General features: G+C 49.2%; 1 protein-coding gene across 3 annotated transcripts; it reads left to right on the top strand.

Annotated features, from left to right (window-relative positions):
- Window positions 1–144: 144 nt before the first annotated feature.
- Window positions 145–18742, top strand: Dhx38 (DEAH-box helicase 38). 3 transcript variants are annotated; one of them, XM_070026194.1, is made up of 27 exons: window positions 145–380; window positions 2826–3167; window positions 3526–3713; window positions 4335–4439; window positions 4968–5115; window positions 5199–5317; window positions 5449–5525; window positions 5957–6112; window positions 6789–6950; window positions 7132–7239; window positions 7533–7645; window positions 8797–8934; window positions 9814–10000; window positions 10155–10340; window positions 10723–10863; window positions 11153–11263; window positions 11352–11468; window positions 11643–11750; window positions 12568–12680; window positions 13840–14048; window positions 14153–14307; window positions 14682–14837; window positions 14937–15071; window positions 15215–15340; window positions 15498–15593; window positions 17390–17511; window positions 18307–18742. In XM_070026194.1, the coding sequence occupies exons 2-27, from the start codon at window positions 2845–2847 to the stop codon at window positions 18389–18391; spliced, it is 3684 nt and encodes a 1227-aa protein (XP_069882295.1). In that variant the 5' UTR covers window positions 145–380; window positions 2826–2844; the 3' UTR covers window positions 18392–18742. The 3 variants fall into 3 exon arrangements, with proteins under 3 accessions (XP_069882295.1, XP_069882293.1, XP_069882294.1); XM_070026192.1 differs by having other exon boundaries at window positions 2810–3167; XM_070026193.1 differs by lacking the exon at window positions 145–380 and adding an exon at window positions 619–794 and having other exon boundaries at window positions 2810–3167.
- The last annotated feature ends 1049 nt before the right edge of the window (window positions 18743–19791 follow it).

Below are 19791 nucleotides of genomic sequence, written 5' to 3'. Positions count from 1 at the left end.
CCTTAGTAAACATGGCCGACGCCTTCCTTCCGCTCCCACCTACAGACTGGAGGCGGAGTCTCGTCTCTATAGATTGTGATTGGCCGGCAGGAGACCCGGAAGTGCCTCGGATCGGGGCAAGGGCTTCCAGAGGAAGGAGCGCTCTTTACTTTGAAAGCCTGTTGGCGTTCTACTCCACGTTGAGATCCCGGAGCTGTGTCTCGGGCTGCCCTCGATGGTATCCCTGGCTGGGTAGAGGGGCTCGCGCAGAGCACCATGGGACAATAATGGCCGCTCTCAGTCCGCGGAATTTAGCTCTTTGAGGCCTTCGGATCGAAGGGTTGCGGCGCTGGCGCCTCCCAATCCTGGATAGGAGGGTTCCAAGAGTTGCGCTGGGCGAGGTGAGTGTCTCTTCTTCCCCTCCGACCCGCCCTTCGCCAGGCACGGCGGCTCCAGGCGGCTGGCATCCGGCCCCGACCCAGGTTTGGGAAGTTTCTCTTGTCCTTGTCATCCAACTTGCCGTCCTCGCCCGGGCGAGGCTGCGCCCACCCCGCCTGCTCCGGCCCGGCCCCGGGCGGCCTCGCCGAGGTCCGGGGGTGCCGGCCGCTGTGGCCCCTCGTTTGGGGCCTGCTCTAGCCGGTTCCCGGGTAGTTGCTGAGCCTTCCTGGGCTCGCGGATCTTAAACAGCTCTCTGTACGGGGAGATGCGGCGGATGATCTGCAGTAGAATGTGAGCTCCCGGAGAGCTGGAATCCGTCCACTTTGTTCCTTATCCCTGTTACCACCAGGAACAGCGACTGGCACAAGACGCAGTTAGTGAGTAGTTGCGGGCCGGGTACCTCCAGATGTTTCTCCTCTCCTCACCATCTCCTCCCACTACTACCCCGTGGCCTCTTTGCCACGAACCTTTGTCTAGAATGTGAATCTGGCCCCTGGACTCATGATTTGTTCGCTTCAGCAGCCGGTTGATTTCTGCCAGAGAAAATCTCCTTGTTCGGTGTTACAGTTATCTTTTCATGTTGCCTCTAGAATGTTTGACTTCTTGTTCTCCTTTCATAAAGTTAAAAAGTATTCATTTGTAAATTCACTAAACGTGTATAATAGTCTACGCACTGGCCTGTAACTGAACAAAGCAGACAAGATTCTCTCATTTGCATGGAATGGCATTCTAGGGAGACAGTTCCTACTTTAGTTGGCTGCGGAGGACTGTCTATAATTCTGTTGGCTTGCCTGGATTTCCTCATATGCTGGAAATCACCAGAATGCAGCTTTCTCTTTTTACTCTTCTGCCAGATGACATTTTAAAATTCTTGGTTTCCCCCCTACATTAATATTGTTTGCAGGACTCCCCTGTAGAGCGCATATGTAAATTAAAGCTTAGTAGAAAGGTGTGGATTCCAGAGGCATCCTGCTCCTCAGCAGTTCATTTGCTTCACAGTATTGGTGAGATGAAGGAATTAGCCAAGTGTTCAGCAGAGGGCTTACTTATCACCTACAAGTAGGTATAGACAGTAAAGAGGTTTTTGTTACAATTTGAACTCTACAAAATCTTCACTCTGAAGTTATTTTTGGAAGCATTTTTGTTTTTGGATTCCTCATAGATACTTTTTGGCGAACATGATTGTCATTCTATTGATTTTGTGAAGTATTTTTTTTTAAAGCTAACAAAACACAACTGGTCCAAATAAACCACTAAGGTGTGTACAATAAAGATAATAGCCTTGTCTACCTACATTATTACTCAGCTGGTTTAAAAGGAGGAAGGGATAGAAACGGATTGTATAGCAACCCAGTCAGTATATAGGAGCATGGCAAATAAACATCATAATGACATCTATGTAACCACCTATGGCTACAGAGTGCTTTCACAAAACACTTTGCCTCTTTGAGTTTTATAATTATTCTATGGATTAGGAAAAGCGAAAATGATTTGCATTTTACAGGTATTAAAATTATGGTTAGCCAAAACTTAAATTGCTTGGCACTATAGAAGTAGAAAATATCATGAGCCTAGATTCCTTTTTTTTTTTTTTTTTCTTTTTTGAGCTCAGGTCCTTGCACTTGCCTAGCTGGTGTTCTACTGCTTGAGCTACATCAGTATTTTTTTTTTTTTTCTTATTTTTCATGTTGAGTCTTGTGTTTTTGCCTGGGCTAGCCTTAGACTCTATCCTTCTACCTATGGCTGGTGCCTGTGATCTCATGGTGCACCATCACACGTGGCTTATGGACCAAAATGGAGTTTGACTTTTTACCTAGGCTAATCTGGAGCTAATCTGGAGCCAGAGATCCTTCTGAACTCTTTTTCCTGAATAGCTAAGACTATATATAGGCATGAGCCATTACTCCAACCCCTCTCTCCCTTCCCCCACTTTTAGGCAAGTTTTCACTATGAAGCACAGGCTGCTTTTAACTTGTGGTCCTCCTGATTCATCCTGCCAAGTGCTGGAATGACTTAAGAGCCTGGATTCTAAGTTTTAAAGGTGTTTTCTTCTTTAACTTTAAATCTTGTTTCCCTAATACTCCCTTTTTAGATGGCCATTATGCTCTGGGATGTAGCCCCTGTGAGTTCTTTTCTTGCTTGGATGATTTGCTTTTGGATTCTAGTGTTTGATGTGTGTGTCTGTTTGTGTCTTTGCTGTTTGTTGGAGTGGGAGTCAGAAGGTCTCTTGAGATTGTGAGTGACTTGATGGAAAGGTCTTGGCAAGAGCAGCAAAAGAAGTCTTGGTATTGATGTGAGGGAGATAAGGATTGATCATCTAAATATACCTATAATTATAGTTATTCTGGGAAATGGCAAAGCTGAGGCTTCTCTTGTGTCTATTGTCAAACAGTCTGCCTGCCTTCCAGAGGAATCCCAGAGCCTGTGATGGAGGATACCAGCGAGGATGCCTCCATCCATCGGTTAGAAGGTACTGACCTGGACTCTCAGGTTGGCGGTCTCATTTGTAAGACCAAGAGTGCAGCCAGTGAGCAGCATGTCTTCAAAGCTCCTGCTCCTCGCCCTTCATTGCTGGGACTGGACTTGCTGGCTTCTTTGAAACGAAGGGAGCGAGAGGAAAAGGATGATGGGGAAGATAAGAAGAAGTCCAGAGTCTCTTCATACAAGGACTGGGAGGAGAGCAAGGATGATCAGAAGGAAGCTGAGGAGGAAGGTGATGAGCAGGCTGGCCGAAGTAGCCGGAAAGATAGGTAACGGCTGTTGGGTAGGCTGGCCCAAAGACAGTAAAAAAAAAAAAAAATGGAGGCCAGTAAATAACAGGCCACATTTCTTTCCCAGCTTTCTTGCTGGCCACTTAGAACTTCATGATTTTGTTAATTCTGTAATGTTGACAATAGCAAAGAATTGGTGTTTTCAGATTTGTGGGGACATTTCAAAGCCAATTAACAAGTAGATAGTGGAGGTTAGAAATCCTTTGGGTTGTTGCTTCCTGTAAGTCTGAAGCATCAGGACATGTGAAAAGGCAGGTCACTTTTTGGCCCAGCTGGATGTCTGGGGCAAATGTGTTATCTTTTGGAGGCCACTTACCAGTTGGTCTCTCTGTTTCAGGCATTACCGATCTGCTCGGGTAGAGACTCCATCCCATCCTGGGGGTGTGAGTGAAGAATTTTGGGAACGAAGTCGGCAGAGAGAGAGAGAGCGTCGGGAACATGGTGTCTATGCCTCATCCAAAGAAGAAAAAGAGCGGAAGAAAGAGAAATCACGTGACAGAGACCATGACCGCAAGAGAGACAGAGGTAAACTGTCAGCCATAGTTCCTGTGGCCTGTTCACGTTTGAATAAACTTGCTAGCCCTTTCCCTGTTGTAGGAACTTTGATAAGGACAGTTGGGGAATTCTGTTTGCATGATGTCCACCTGAGCAGTTCTTAATTGTTAGGATTTAAGAAAAGAACTGTCTCTTGTAATAGCTGCTTGACTTGAGTGTTTGGTCCTTGTTTTATTATGAAAATTGGTGAATAAGGAAATAAGGAGTAATGCATATAAGAAACCAAAGTTTACAGTAGGGTTGATACTAGAGAAAGGAGGGTAGTATGGAGAAAAGCTAAACTGATGGGCTTTGCTCAGTATTGTTTATAGTTTTTAGGCTTATAACTATTACAAAACATTATTGACTTGTAACTATTCTTTTTTGAATTCTTACAGGAAAATGTTACTGTAAGTTTCAATCTTTTTAGGCAGTAGCTATTTTTCCCCTTGAGAGAATAGGACTGTGAGTTTCAGGAGCCCCTGAGTGGCATTAGAGCAGTGCAAGTGGTACCTGTGAACGATTTAGAGGGGGTGGTTCCTTCCTCAAGTGTGTAGGTGATGTGTGCTGGGATGAGACACGGGGCTCTAAGCTCTGCCTGTGACTTCACAGATGAGCGGGATAGAAGTCGGCACAGCAGCAGATCAGAACGCGAGGGAGGCTCAGAACGCAGCAGCAGAAGAAATGAACCTGAGAGCCCTCGACACAGGCCCAAAGGTAGATGCAGCTTTCGGTGGTGTATGGCGGTGGGTAGAGTGAGTGGCTTCCATCCTCAGTGGGATGCAAGGGTAGCGAGTAGGAAGGCCAACACTGCCACAAACCTCTGGATCATCAGGCTGTGAGTTGGGAGGCTTTGAGTCAGCTCCATCCCTCTGTGTCTGTTGAGGTAGTTGTGCTTTTGTTTAGGTGGTGATAAACTGCTCAATGTCTAGATTTCCAAATGGTGGGAAAGAATAGAGAGGTGGGGACGCAAGAAGGGTTTATTAAAGAACTATTTAAGATAGATATATGTGCAGAGAGAGACTGAATATTCCTTAAAACGCTGATATAGACACAGAAAGCTGGACCTTTAAGTTCAGATTTTGGGAAATGTTGTCAAAAGCACTGTATCCCCTTACAAATCAGGGCAGGGTTGTAGACAGTGAAAGGAGGTGGGAGATTTAAATGGTTGACTCGGCTGCTGCTTTTGAGGCCACATCTGGGCATAACTGGATGTTTCCTGTGGATGTTCTTTCATGGCTGCAGACGCAGCTACCCCATCAAGGTCTACTTGGGAGGAGGAGGACAGTGGCTACGGCTCCTCAAGGCGCTCTCAGTGGGAGTCACCCTCCCCAACGCCTTCCTATCGGGACTCTGAGCGGAGCCATCGGCCGTCCACTCGAGATCGGGACAGGTGAGTGTGAGTGGAGCGGGCGGGGGAGCCATTGGCAGCCAGGGAACATGGCTTCTGAGTGACTGCTGAACCCTGTTCCCCAGGTCTGTGAGGAGCAAGTACTCGGATGACACACCTCTGCCCACTCCTTCCTACAAGTACAACGAGTGGGCTGATGACAGAAGACACCTGGGGTCCACCCCACGTCTGTCCCGGGGCCGAGGTAAGGCCTGGTGGGTAGGAGGCAGAAGAAAAGTTTGGCTCACATGAGGCTGGGGCTTTTGCAGCTTTCTTGGTGGTCCCAGGGGATAAACTGGAGGTCATGTGGGCTGACCTGCGTCTTCTGTCTTCCAGGAAGACGAGAGGATGGTGAAGAAGGGATTTCATTTGACACAGAAGAGGAGCGGCAGCAGTGGGAGGATGACCAGAGGGTAAAGGCGGCATCTTTGGAGGGGCTAAATGACAGGAGCTTGCTAGTCTTAGCAACATGGTAAAAAGAAGTGTTAGATCCCAGGAGCCCCAAGTGACCTTCCAGCTGGACCAGACATTGAAGGAAGTGGGTGATGCTGTTCAGTCCAAAGCCCTGGAATCACAGGAGCTCAGGGTGCACACAGGAGCTTCCCTCCTAATTCAGTGGGAACCATCTAACTGCTATGATGTGGTGGTGCCACCTTGTGGTGGATCTAAGTACTCTCATTGTGGGCTGCCATGGAAGGGCTTTTTCCTCCTCGTGGCTTTTCCTGTACCCCTCATGAGGGTTGTTCTACTGCCCCTGTGACTTATCAAGTATCTACTCCTCTCTGGCTGGGTCTCATTGAAAACTTGGCCTATCGTTCTTGTTGCTTTGTCTCATGCCCTGCAGCAAGCTGACCGAGACTGGTACATGATGGATGAGGGCTACGATGAGTTCCACAACCCCTTGGCATACTCCTCTGAGGACTATGTGAGGCGGCGGGAGCAGCATCTGCATAAACAGAAGCAGAAGCGCATCTCAGCCCAGCGGAGGCAGATCAATGAGGTGAGTCTGTAGGTTCAGCGTGGAGTTGGGATGTGGGCTAATAGCAGTGGTCTTGTCAAGTAGTGACAGTATAGCTGGCCTCTGGGCAGGAGAAGGGGGTTAGTTAGGGCTCTCTAGGCAGCTTTTGAACCTTTGGAAAGCCTAGTTTCATACTCTCCAATGGGCAGTGTGCTCCCTGAGGGACACTAGATGGGAGTGGGCATGGTAGCACTTGCCTCTGGTCAGCATTTTTGTCTCTTTTTTTTCTTTTTTTTTTGTTGGTTGTGGGGCTTGAACTCTGGGCCTGCACTCTTCAGCTCAAGGCAAGTGCTCTACAACTTGAGCCACAGCACCACTTCTGGTTTTCTGGTGGTTTATTGGAGATAGTCTTAACGACTTTCCTGCCCAGGCTGGCTTTGAACCACACTTCTCAGATCTCAGCCTCCTGAGTAGCTAGGATTAAAGGTGTGAGTCACCAGCACCGGGGCATTGTTTTATCTCTTTGAGTAGGGGTAGAGACAGTTGCTCACTCATGGGTCTAGCTAGAGGTTCTGACTTAGATGTAAGGTGCTGCTTCTCAGAACAAAGTGTTCAGGTGCTTGGGCTTCAGTACTCTGGCTGATCTGCAGGGTAGAGGGACCTATGACACCTCTTGGTGAATCTCTAGGTGTAGTCTAAGTATGGCTTCCCACACTAGGATAACGAGCGCTGGGAGACAAACCGTATGCTCACCAGCGGGGTGGTCCATCGGCTGGAGGTGGATGAGGATTTTGAAGAGGATAACGCGGCCAAGGTGCATCTGATGGTGCACAACCTGGTACCTCCTTTCCTGGATGGGCGGATCGTCTTCACCAAGCAGGTGCGGCCACTGTGGCCAGACTGACGTAAGGGAGGGAGGCAGATGGAAAAGGGGAAGCAGCTGTGGAATCTCCCTGGGTAACCACCCCCTTATTTATGAGGGCTGTTGTGAAATGGGCCTTCATGTTGGTCTCAGTGACCAGTGTCAGGGGGAATTTCTCTTTTTCCTCTAATTCCTCCAGCCAGAACCTGTGATTCCAGTCAAGGATGCCACTTCCGACCTGGCTATTATTGCGCGAAAAGGAAGTCAGACAGTACGGAAGCACAGGGAGCAAAAGGAGCGTAAAAAGGTTGGTCCCTCTTCACCTAGTGCTGGGAAGTCTATGCATTTCCTTTAAAAATCTCCCCAGATTACTCCCATGGGAAGTTGGAGGATGCACATGGCACAAGGACCGGTCATGTGTCCCTCTACTTGTTCCTTTGTTCAGATAGCCACAGGCCTGGTGTCTGGGGCGTGAGGTTTGGGTGGCATGGTGTTCCCAGAGCCACGTACCTGCTAGATGAAGCCTCTTGTCCACTGGGGTTGCCTTCCCACTGCCCAGTCATGTCACAGGATAGGACAGACTTTGCTTGTCTCCTTCAGGCGCAGCACAAACACTGGGAACTGGCTGGGACCAAACTGGGGGATATAATGGGCGTCAAAAAAGAAGAAGAGCCAGATAAAGCTCTGTCAGAAGATGGGAAGGTGGACTACAGGTGGGTGCTCTCTGTCTGAAGCTCATGGCTTAGGAAGAGCAAAATGATGTCTCTGTGAATCTTTCGGTTTCCTGTGATCCCCTCCTCCTCTCTTTGGCTAGCTTCAGCTTTCCCAGATATTTCTACTGCCATCACTGCCATGGTTGCTGAGCTGCTTCCGTGTCTTATGGTGATAGGAATAGAATGAGGCTCAGAGAGGTTAAGTAATGTTCTTGAGGTCACCCAGCTAGTGAGTGGTCTGGCTTCAGAGCCCATACTCTTGGCACCAGCACCTTTCCAGATATTCAGTGTGGGAAGGTGTGGGTTTTGCTCCTTTAGTCAGATTTCAGAAGTACTATTTTTAACAGAGGTTCTCAGACTGGAAGGGCTATCTCACAAGGCAGTGATTTCTCTGTTCATAGAGGTGTTAAGCAGATGTTGGATTCGTGCTTGTTGGGGTTTCCTGTGTTGGGTAGCTTCCAGGTTCCACAGTCTTCAGAATTCCTCTCCTTTGCTCTCCTATCCCATTGAACCATCATCTGAGTTAATAATTCTTTGCGAGAAGTTGGTAGGATTGATCAATCCTGTTCATCTCTGGGTAGTTTAATCCCTTAGTTATCAGCTGGTGGGTGTCTGAGAAGACTAGGTGGAGGGAGGGTTCATGGGGGCTGGTGGTTAGCAGGTCCTGTGGACTTGAGCTGGGAAAGGGCCCTAGCACTGCTGGATCTTGGGATATTTCTGTGAGTTAAGCATCAAGTACTTTTTGTAAACCCCCAGTCTGCAGGTGACCATTAAGGAAGTGTGCTAACAGTTCTTTGAAATGGAGCCTTTTGGATTGTGCCAAGAGGAGGGAGGAAGTTTGGCCCATGTTTTGTGCTCTGCAGCTCTTAGGAGACCCATTCAGTAGCTCTTAACCGCAGTGTTCTCTACAAGTTAGTGTTTGATTTCAGCTCCTCTTCTGGCCACACTGTTAAAAACAGAGGGTTTGCCCACTTGACCCCCAGTACCTCCTCTGATGCTGTGTGGAATTGTGACTCTGGGCAGTGGCATGGGCTTTGATGTCGTGTCAGAGCTGTTTTCATTGCTGAGGGCAGGAAGAAGGGAAGCACATGTCATCAGGAGGGACAATGTGGGAAGTTATACCTGGTGCTTAGGCTGCTGTGTTTCCTCAGGACAGAGCAGAAGTTTGCAGATCACATGAAGAAAAAGAGCGAAGCCAGCAGTGAGTTTGCAAAAAAGAAATCGATCCTGGAGCAGAGGCAGTACCTGCCGATCTTTGCCGTGCAGCAGGAGCTCCTCACTATCATTAGGTAATGTCACCCATGCCCAGGAGTCCCCAGGGTCAAAGCATCTGTCCTTTCTTCTGTGTTTCCTCAGGAACTCAGAGGTTTGAACTTAGGACTTTGTGCTTGCTAGGGAGCCCTTCTGGCTGTTCATTTATTATTGTTATTATTACTATTACTACTACTACTACTATTATTATTTTGACATAGGGTCTTGCTTGCGTGACCTGTGCCATGATCCTTCTTGTTACACTTCCTACCATAGTAGCTGAGACGGCAGGCACATAATCATGACCAGCTTTCTGTATTGAGATGGGAGCTCATGATCTTTTTTTTTTTTGGGTCCAGTTGTGGGGCCTGAACTCTGGGCCTGGGCACTGTTCCTCAGCTCTTCAGCTCAAGGCTAGCGCTCTATCACTTGAGCCGCAGCGCCACTTCTGGCTTTTTTCTTTTTGCTTATGTGGTGCTGAGGAATCGAACCCAGGGCCTCAGGCATGCAAGGCAAGCACTCTACCACTGAGCCACCTTCCCAGCCCCTTTTTTTTAACCCAGGCTTTCCTGGAACCACAGTCCTTTTCTCAGTCTCCTGAGTATCTGGGATTACAGGCATGAGCTTCTTTTGTGTATTCCATCTGATGTAGGAGGAGCATAATTTTTTTCCTCTACTGTTGCTCTGTGCTACACTACATAAAATGTCATCATTTTGCTTTAGCATACCTGCTTAAATCTTTCTATGTTCCAGGCATGAGAGCACACAGCTCCCTGAGAGACTGTTTTCCCAGTGAAATACTCCTCTAAGCAAGCATGCTCCTTGGCAAACTATACATGGGGACATGAGGTAGCAGAAGGTCCTCGGACTTTTCTTGTTGGCCTTCCACTCATCCCTCTGTCTGTTCTTTCTTGTAGAGACAACAGCATTGTGATCGTGGTCGGGGAGACAGGGAGTGGCAAGACCACTCAGCTGACCCAGTACTTGCATGAAGATGGTTACACGGACTACGGGATGATTGGCTGCACCCAGCCCCGGCGTGTGGCTGCCATGTCAGTGGCCAAGAGAGTCAGTGAAGAGATGGGGGGAAACCTTGGCGAAGAGGTGAGGGGAATGCAAGAGCTGAGTCAAGCCAATTGTCCGTCATTTGTGTTGGAGGATGTGATTTGCTTTGGCCTCGATGCTAGTGTGGGCTGTGCTGGCACTGAAGGGGGGGTGGGGTCGGGCAGGGCTTCTGAGCCATGTCTCTGACCTCCAGGTGGGTTATGCCATCCGTTTTGAAGACTGCACTTCAGAAAACACCTTGATCAAATACATGACTGATGGGATTCTGCTCCGTGAGTCCCTCCGGGAGGCTGACCTGGATCACTACAGTGCCATCATTATGGATGAGGCCCACGAGCGCTCCCTCAACACGGATGTGCTTTTTGGGCTGCTCCGGGAGGTGAGGGCTGTGGGGGCAGTCCCTTTGCATCTACCAAGCTTTAACCCTCAGTGTAATGCCAGTAGCCAGTGGCTGAAGGTTTCCAACTGGGCTGGGCCTGGTAGGGGGCTGTGGCAGGCCAGCTCTGTCTTGGAGCCCAGCTTGCTTGGCCCAGCCCTGCTGTCATAGTTTACCTTGCTGTTGCTCAGCTGAGTGACTGAGTTTTCTTGACCATGGCTCCATCACTCAATCTTTAAGATGGTTGAATCCAGTGATGTTAATCTGTCAGCTCTGGCTTCTGTTGTATTGTGGGGGTTTGAGGTGGTGAGGATGATACTGATGATTGGAGGTAGAGCCAAGGTTCCCCAAACCCATGGGACTTTCTCCACGATCTCTCTGCCAGGTGGTGGCTCGGCGATCAGACCTGAAGCTGATTGTCACATCAGCCACTATGGATGCAGAGAAGTTTGCTGCCTTTTTTGGCAATGTTCCCATCTTCCACATCCCTGGCCGTACCTTCCCTGTTGACATTCTCTTCAGCAAGGTACTGAGGCCTCTGTTCTTTGGATTCACCCATCATGCCATGACTTCTCCAATGAGAAGCCAGCTAGCTGGGTGGGGTACCGAGTTGGGGAAAAGTTGGTGGGTGCCGTGGGGCAAGTGGGGGTATTATTTTGCTTGCTTCTATGGAGCTGAAGTATGGCTAGGGCCAAAAGGCACTGGGGCTTCCAGGTAGGCCCATCCACCAGTGAGTGGTGTGTGGCTTCCCCAAGGGACGCCTAGCCTGTGCTGTGAATTCATGCTTCTAAGAAGCTGTCCCCTGTTGGTGTTAGACCCCGCAGGAGGATTATGTGGAGGCCGCAGTGAAGCAGTCCTTGCAAGTGCACCTGTCGGGGGCCCCTGGGGACATCCTCATCTTCATGCCTGGCCAAGAGGACATCGAGGTGCGTTCCGTGGTCACCCCAGGGATGAGCGAGGTCCTGTCCACATGGGGCTCAGGAGTCTCATGGCTTCTTCTCCCCATTCCTTCAGGTGACCTCAGACCAGATTGTGGAACACCTGGAGGAACTGGAGAACGCACCTGCCCTGGCCGTGCTGCCCATCTACTCGCAGCTGCCTTCTGACCTGCAGGCCAAAATCTTCCAGAAGGTGTGACACGGCACTGTCTGTTTTCAGTGTCTCCTGGTTTTCCCCAAAGGAGGGCACAAGCAGGGGCTGGAGGTTCCTTTTTTGGAAGGAGTGGTGGGAAGAGGGCTCCTTCCTCCCTGTGCAGCCTTTCTCTCCCGAGGACTCAGCTTTCCCTGTGTGTCCTGCTGTTCCTAGGCTCCAGATGGTGTGCGGAAGTGTATTGTTGCCACTAACATTGCTGAGACGTCTCTCACTGTCGATGGCATCATGTTTGTTATTGATTCTGGTTATTGCAAATTAAAGGTAAGGAAAGGCACAGAAAATGGGCCCCAGGGTCTTCACCCAAAGCTGGTTCAGCTCAGCTCAGGGGCTGGGAAATCAGGTCCTGGTCTCTGCCCTAGAAGGAGAGGCACCTGGGAGTGGTGGCAGGCTAACGTTTAGTGAGTACTGATTTTGTCATACACTTGATTCACTTCTTCCTTCAGTAACTTGCAGGTAATTTAACTCAATAAAGATTGCAGAGCTGCTGGGTGCCGATGGCTCATGCCTGTAATCCTAGCTACTCAGGAGGCTGAGATCTGAGGATTGCGGTTCAAAGCCAGCTTGGGCAGGAAAGTTCATAAGACTCTTATCTACAATAAACCACTAGAAAACTGGAAGTGCTGCTGTGACTGAAGCGGTAGAGTGCTCGCCTTGAGCTGAAGAGCTGAGGGACAGCGCCCAGGCCCAGAGTTCAAGTCCCACGAACAACAACAACAAAAAGATCGCAGAGCTGATGGTCAAGGAGCGGGGAGGGGAGGGGGGCTGGTTTTTTTTGGGGATGGGGGTTGGTTGTGGGGCTTGAAGTCTAGGTGCTGTCCCTCAGCTTTTCAGCTCAAGGCTAGTGCTCTACCACTTTGAGCCACAGCACCACTTCTGGTTTTCTGGTGGTTGAGTGGAGATAAGAGTCTCATGGACTTTCCTGCCCGGGCTGGCTTTGAACTGTGATCCTCAGATCTCTGCCTTTTGAGTAGCTAGGATTATAGGCAAGAGCCACTGGCGCCCAGCTGGGTTTGTTCTTTCAGGGGTGCTTCCTATTTCTCCCTTGGTTCATATTTAGCTCTATTCTGCCCCCTTCTAGGTCTTCAACCCCAGGATTGGCATGGATGCCCTGCAGATCTACCCCATCAGCCAGGCCAATGCCAACCAGAGGTCAGGGCGAGCTGGCAGGACGGGCCCAGGTCAGTGTTTCAGGTAGGAGGCCGTGCTAGCTAGCCTGCTTACCGGGGCAGGGCTGGGATTACTGAGTGTAAACCTGGGCTGGAGCATGCCTCACTGCAGCTGGCTCCCCAGCAGGAACCGCTGGAAGGCTGCTCTTCGCTGGTGCTGCTGAGCAGGAGGCATAGCTTTTCTAGGGAGCATTGAGGCCCAAGGCAGACCTATAAGAATGAACCTGCAGTGGTGGATCAGTAATTGTAGCAGGCCAACGTTAGACAACAAATGACATTATTGAATCTTCCTTAGTTTTACAACATTTTTTTTTTCTTTTGTGGTACTAGAGTTTGACTCAGGGCCTTGTGTTTGCTAGACAGGTGTTCTACCCTTGAGCCATGCTTCCAGTTCTGTTTTTTGCTGGTTATTTTTGAGGCCAGTTCTCACTTCCTGTCTAGGTGTGTGCCTGGGTGTGATCTGCCTGAATGGCTGGGATTACTGGCGTATGCCATTGTGTCCAGCTTTGTTGAGAAGAAGTCTCATGAGCTTTTTCTTTTTTTTTTTTTTTGGGTCCGGTCGTGGAGCCTGAACTCTGGGTCTGGGCGCTGTCCCTCAGCTCTTCAGCTCAAGGCTAGTGCTCTACCACTTGAGCCACAGCGCCACTGCCGGCTTTTTTCTTTTTGCTTATGTAGTGCTGAGGAATCAAACCCAGGGCCTCGAGCATGCAAGGCAAGCGCTCTACCACTGAGCCACCTTCCCAGCCCCTCATGAGCTTTTTTATCGCATAGCCTCAAACCATGATCCTCTCAATCTCAGCTCCCAAGTAGCTATACTAGGTGTTAATTACTGGTATCTGGCTCTTTTTTTTTTTTTTTCTGATTTAAAAAATAGTACATTCCTTGTAGAAACTCAGTAAGTACAGAAAGAAAACTGCTGCCACTTTGGCATTGGTTTCAGATATGAAACAGGCATTTGGAGGCTCTAGCAGAAGAATTGGAAGGACGGGATTTTGAGCAGGCAGAAATGGGAGTGGGAGGTGGGGATAGAAAGTGCGCTATCTCCAACCCTACAGTTCCCCCTGTAGGAATAGTGTTGATACTCTGTTGTGTAGTCCCGTAGGCAGCCAGGCATTTGAATAGCCTGTAGACTACATTTATAATACTGTGCAAGCCCAGTACAACCAAAGACTTCTCCCTGGCAGGCTGTACACACAGAGTGCCTACAAAAACGAGCTCCTGACCACTACGGTGCCTGAGATCCAGAGGACCAACCTGGCCAATGTCGTGCTGCTGCTTAAGTCCCTTGGGGTACAGGACCTGCTTCAGTTCCACTTCATGGATCCGCCCCCGGAGGACAACATGCTCAACTCCATGTATCAGCTGTGGATCCTCGGGGCCCTGGACAACACAGGTATGGCAGCTCCAGCAGCTGGTCGGGCCTCAGGGGTCCTGGCATGTTGGCTTTTCTTTCTTTCTCTTGGGGTCCTATGCATGTCTGGGTTTGTTCTTTTCTAGGTGGTCTCACCTCCACTGGGCGGCTGATGGTAGAGTTTCCGCTGGACCCAGCTCTGTCCAAGATGCTCATCGTGTCCTGCGACATGGGCTGTAGTTCCGAGATCTTGCTCATTGTCTCCATGCTTTCGGTGCCTGCCATCTTCTACAGGCCCAAGGTGGGGAGGCAAGGGCAGTTCTGCAACTCGCAGAAAGTCTTGAGGGAGTGTTGGAGGGGGAAAGCATTTGTTTCTGTCTGATACAGAAATGGAAATAGAATGGACGGCCAGAAACCCCTTTTGTCTTGACAGTTGGGGGAGGCAAAAGGGCAGGCTACAGCAGTGGTGTCCCTGGAAGGGTTTTGGAAATATGCAAGGGTATCTTTTGTCTTCTAGTATTTGGCTGTGTCCCATGAATGCTTTCTATTTCTTCTGTATGTTTTGAAAATACTGACGTGTTGGAAGGTTTGTGTGGACAGCTGTGCGCCCCAGGACATGTACTATGGCCCTGAGCACCCCCCTACCCAGGGTAAAGGTCCTTTTGCCCTTCCTAGGGTCGAGAGGAGGAGAGTGACCAAATACGGGAAAAGTTTGCCGTCCCCGAGAGTGATCACTTGACCTACCTGAACGTCTACCTGCAGTGGAAGAATAATAATTACTCTACAATCTGGTGCAATGACCACTTCATCCATGCCAAGGCCATGCGGAAGGTAGGGGTGGCAGTTCGGATATGAGCAGGCGCCTGAAGGAGGGGGGCAGGAAGGAGGGGGAAGGAGACTCCACCGAGGCCTGTCTGTGTTCTGCTCTAGGTCCGGGAGGTCCGGGCCCAACTCAAAGACATCATGGTGCAGCAGCGGATGAGTCTGGCCTCGTGCGGCACTGACTGGGACATCGTCAGGAAGTGCATCTGCGCTGCCTATTTCCACCAGGCAGCCAAGCTCAAGGTGAGCCGGAAGCCCTGCGGAGCCCGGGCCCCTTCTGGCTGTGGCACCTGTATGAGTCCCCTGCGACGGTATTAGGGGATGAGGTTAGTGGCCCCCCTAGGCGGCATGTTCTGATGTGGCTGCTTGTTGTACCTCTTCCTTAGGGAATTGGGGAGTATGTGAACATCCGCACAGGGATGCCCTGCCACTTGCACCCCACCAGCTCCCTCTTTGGAATGGGTTACACCCCGGACTACATAGTATATCACGAGTTGGTCATGACCACCAAGGTGAGTCTTTGTCAGGTGCTCTCCCCTCCCTGCCTGTGCTGGCCTCGCAGGGTGAGGTGGAGGCCTTGTCACGTGGCTCTTCATTATGGGGCCGCTCTGGGAGGACACCGCTCCCTCCACTCCGGTGACCTCTCTCTCGCTGCCCTTCTGCCTGCAGGAGTACATGCAGTGCGTGACCGCCGTGGATGGAGAGTGGCTGGCAGAGCTGGGCCCCATGTTCTACAGCGTGAAGCAGGCAGGCAAATCACGGCAGGTAAGGGTCCTGCCTCCCTCGGAGGTAGCAGCTGATGGAATCGCTTTTTCCTCCATCTGGTATTGAAGATGTGCACTCACGTGACCCTCACTCCTCTCTCCAAACACAGAAGCTGGGACCCAGCTGTCCTGTCTGGGTCATGTCCTCCTCTCCTGCCAGTGGCATGGATGGCTGAGCCCTTGTCAAACAACAACTAAAAGTTTACTGCTTCAAATACTCATAAAAGTAGTAGAAACAGTGTAAATAAGCCACCTTAAGTTTATCTTCTATTCTTTATAATTGCCAAATTCTATTAACCTTATTTTGATTATTCTTACTGCATTACATATGCAGCTTTTTCTCCTGTAAAGTTTTATCTCAGATACCATGTTATTTTATCTAGAAATGCTTGGTGTGTGTCTGTGTATTGTTAAAGTGTAACATTTATGTGATTATTACTCCCAACAGAATGAATCTTTTGTGTTATCTAAGTCTCTAACCCTTACTCAGCTTTCCTCATTTGTCTCAGAGATAACCTCTTGGTTTACTTTGACTGGAATCCAGATACTGCTGTTGGCTATTGTGTGTTCATGGTCTCCTTCCAAAACAGACTCTGTCCCTTCCCTTTCCTTCATCTCCTTGATTTGTTGGGGCAATCATCATTTGTCCTGTAGAATAGTCCAGAGCATGTATTTAGTCAGTTGCTTCCTCACGATGGTGTTTACCAAGTGCCTCTTGGTGGAATACTCTTTGTAACTTAGTGAATTTAAAGGCTCGATGAGTTTCCAGCCCAGATGTGGTTTGTGTGTGGCACTGTGAACTTCCTTTTAGATGTCAGAAGGCTCTGTGAGGCTAGGTGGCTCTACTTGAGATGATGCTGACGATGAGTTGTAGCCTTGGTGGTATCAGCCTGGTCTTTGCCAAGTTTTCTGTCTGTTACTCCACTTTCTTAAGAGTATGGCGTCCACCAATGACCATCAAATGCTCACATCTGTTATTTAGTGTTATTAAGTGTTGCTGGGCCTTTGCTTTCCTCCTCCTTAGCATAGTTGTTTACACACTGAGCTGATTGCATCTCCCTTTCCAGCTAGAGGGCTGTGTTTTCTAGGACTTTTTGGCAGAGTTGTGAGCTTGATTAAAAGATCGATTGTAAGTACTTACAAGGTTTTGAATGGCGTGTGGAGGTATGACTGGCTTTAGAACTGAATCATCTAATGTCTATCTGGGATCTATGAAAAAGAAAGTAACAGTGAGATGTACAAGTCGTTATGTCGAAAAATGAACTTGACAACTTTGGCGGGGTTGGGGGTGGGGAGGTGGGGTTGGGGCGGATGGGAAAGGATGGGAAGGGGAAACAAAGGAGGAGGCAGCAATGCTTGATAAGAAATGTACTCATTATCTTGCCCATGTAAGTGTAACCCCTCTATACGGTATTTTCACAATTAAAAAAAAGAAGGGATATGGAAAAAAAAGAAAAAATAAGAGTCGGGTGCTGGTGGCTCATGCCTGGAATGGTTGCTACTCAGGAGGCTGAGATGTGAGGATCGCAGTTTGAAGCCAGCCTGGGCAGGAGTTTGTGAGACTCCTATCTCCAATTAACTAGTGGAGCTGTGGCTCAACGTGGTATAATGATATCCTTGTAAAAGCTCAGGGACAGTGCCCAGGCCCTGAGTTCAAGCCCTGCAACTGACAAAGAAAAGAAAAAAGTAAGACGTAAGTTGCAGAAGGAAAGGCAGAGTTGGTGCTGAGGCAGGGAGCCAAGCATAGACATGGTATAGACATGGCCTCTTCACCTGAGCCTCTCTGTTCTTCTCCAGGAGAATCGCCGTCGGGCCAAAGAGGAAGCCTCTGCCATGGAGGAGGAAATGGCCCTGGCTGAAGAGCAGCTGCGAGCCCGGCGGCAGGAGCAGGAGAAGCGCAGCCCCTTGGGAAGCGTCAGGTGAGCCGTGGCCTTGGGACCTGGCTGAGATGGAGCCTGTCAGGGACTGGGCCTCCATGGCCATACCGTTGAACTTACTTGGTCTGTGGCCTTCTTCCTCTCCTCATGGTCAGGCTGATAGCACATGGCTCAGAACAACTGTAATCACACTATGGGTCTTTCTGGCCGGCACCATCTTACTCAAGATTAAGTGTGAACTGTGAGTGTGGTCTGAGGGGCCCACTATTGGCAGTAGACACTCTCCAATCATTTGAGTAATTCCTCCCAGGTCCAACTGGTTATTGCTGAGGGGGCTGAAGCTCCCTAAGGGGGCCTGAGGGTTGTTTACAAATCCTTTTTAGCCAGGTGCTGGTGGCGCATGCCTGTAACCCTAGCTACTCAAAAGACTGGGGTGGGAAGATTGTGATTCAAAGCCAGTGGGGGCAGAAAAGTCCAAAGACCCTTATCTCCAGTTCACCAGCAAGAGGCTGGAAGTAGATGTGTGGCTGAAGTGGTAGAGTGCCATTTTCCTTGAGCAAAAATCCAAGTGAGAGAATACAGGGCCTTGAGTTCAAGCTACAGTACCGGCACAAAAAACAAATCTGTTTTGAATACTGCATAATAGATATCTGAATGAGATGACTTCCTTTATTTCATACTCTGCTGACAACACAGGCATGCAGGGAGCAGAAGCACGGTAGGGATGAGGTCCTCCAGTCCCCTAGCTGCCGCATACCTGAGTTAGAAAGCTCAGGCTCTTTGTCCTGACATGGTGTGGAGTGGTGTGTTTCTTACTCTTTCTTTCTGTATCTCCAGGTCCACAAAGATTTACACGCCAGGTCGGAAGGAGCAGGGGGAGCCCATGACACCTCGCCGCACACCAGCCCGCTTTGGGCTATGAGCTGAGGGTGGCACCAGTACCTGGGTGCTGTGGACTCCATCTGTGCCCATCAAGGAAGGCTTCTGGAGCCGTTCCTGCCAGGCCAGGCTCCACCACAGAGGACAGAAGGAGCTCTCAGTGCAGGCGCTCAGCAGGTGGAAGCCCTGGAGCAGCCGCAGTGCTGCTCCAGCTGCAGGAGGTGGCTGGACCCATCACACCACATCACCTGTCCCTGGGACGCTTGCTGTCTAAGTGTCTTGGCTGTGACTATCTTTTTTATCCTTGTATAAAGCAGCAAGATAGACTTAGAGGCAATTGTAATTTGATTATGATTCAAGATTTGGAAATAAATTTATTATTTGTAAAATGTGATTGCATTCCTGATTTCCTTTTTCTTTACCACCCTACAGTAAAGTAAGGAGGGACCTCGTGCCTTTCTCCTTGGATGTGTCTTTCTGGGGCTGCAGATGGGAGCCGCCAGTGCCTGGCACTAACTGTCTTAAAGGGCGTCTTGTATGCTTAAGACTTAGTTTCTTCTATTGGCCTATCTGTCTTTATGTCAGTACCACCCAGTTTTAATTTCTGAAACTTTATAGTAAATGTGTGTGTGTGTGTGTGTGTGCGCGCGTGCGCACCCACGTGCACGCGCATGCACATGCTGTGTATGTATTTGTGTGCTGGTCCTGGCCTGCTCTTTCTTAGCTTTTTTGCTTTCCCTTAGGATTTTTGCCTCTAGGCTGATGCTCCACCATTGAAGCCACACCTCCAGTCCCAGCACTTGTTGGTTAATTAGTTGAGTCTCTTGGAGGGGCTGGGAAGGTGGCTTAGTGGTAGAGCACTTGCCTTGCATGCCTGAGGCCCTGGGTTCGATTCCTCAGCACCACATAAGCAGAAAAAAAAAAGCTGGAAGTGGTGCTGTGGCTCAAGTGGTAGAGCACTAGCCTTGAGCGGGAGAGCTGAGGGACAGTGCCCAGGCCCAGAGTTCAGGCCCCACGACCTGACCAAAGGGAAAAAAAAAAAAAAGAGTCTCTTGGACTTTTCTGCTGTGGGCTCTGAAGTGCAATCCTCAGGCATGAGCCCCCGGTTGTAGTTAAGTTTTAAAATGAGTTTTGTTCTTTTTCTTACTGTTTTGGCCATTTGAGTTCCCTTGAAGTTCCTTGTGAATTTTAGAATGGGTTTTTCTATTTTTCCAAAAGATACTATTTGGATTTTGATGAAGACTGAATTCATAATCCCTTTGGATAATACTGGAAGTTTAATATTAAGCAACCCATGAACATGGGATGTGTTTCCATTTATTTTTTAGATTTCAGCAATGTTTTGTAGTTTTCATTATGTAAATCTTTTCCTTCTTTGGTTAATTCCTAAATAATTCTTTTTGATGTTATAGTAAATGGAATTATTTTTATTATTTTTATAAT

The sequence above is a fragment of the Dipodomys merriami genome, unplaced genomic scaffold, assembly GCF_024711535.1.
Source record: "Dipodomys merriami isolate MVZ:Mamm:240054 unplaced genomic scaffold, mDipMer1.0.p SCAF_176, whole genome shotgun sequence".
Classification (NCBI taxonomy): Eukaryota; Metazoa; Chordata; class Mammalia; order Rodentia; family Heteromyidae; genus Dipodomys; species Dipodomys merriami.
Note: the sequence above shows the minus strand (reverse complement) of the source record. Positions and strands in the feature narration are given on the sequence as shown.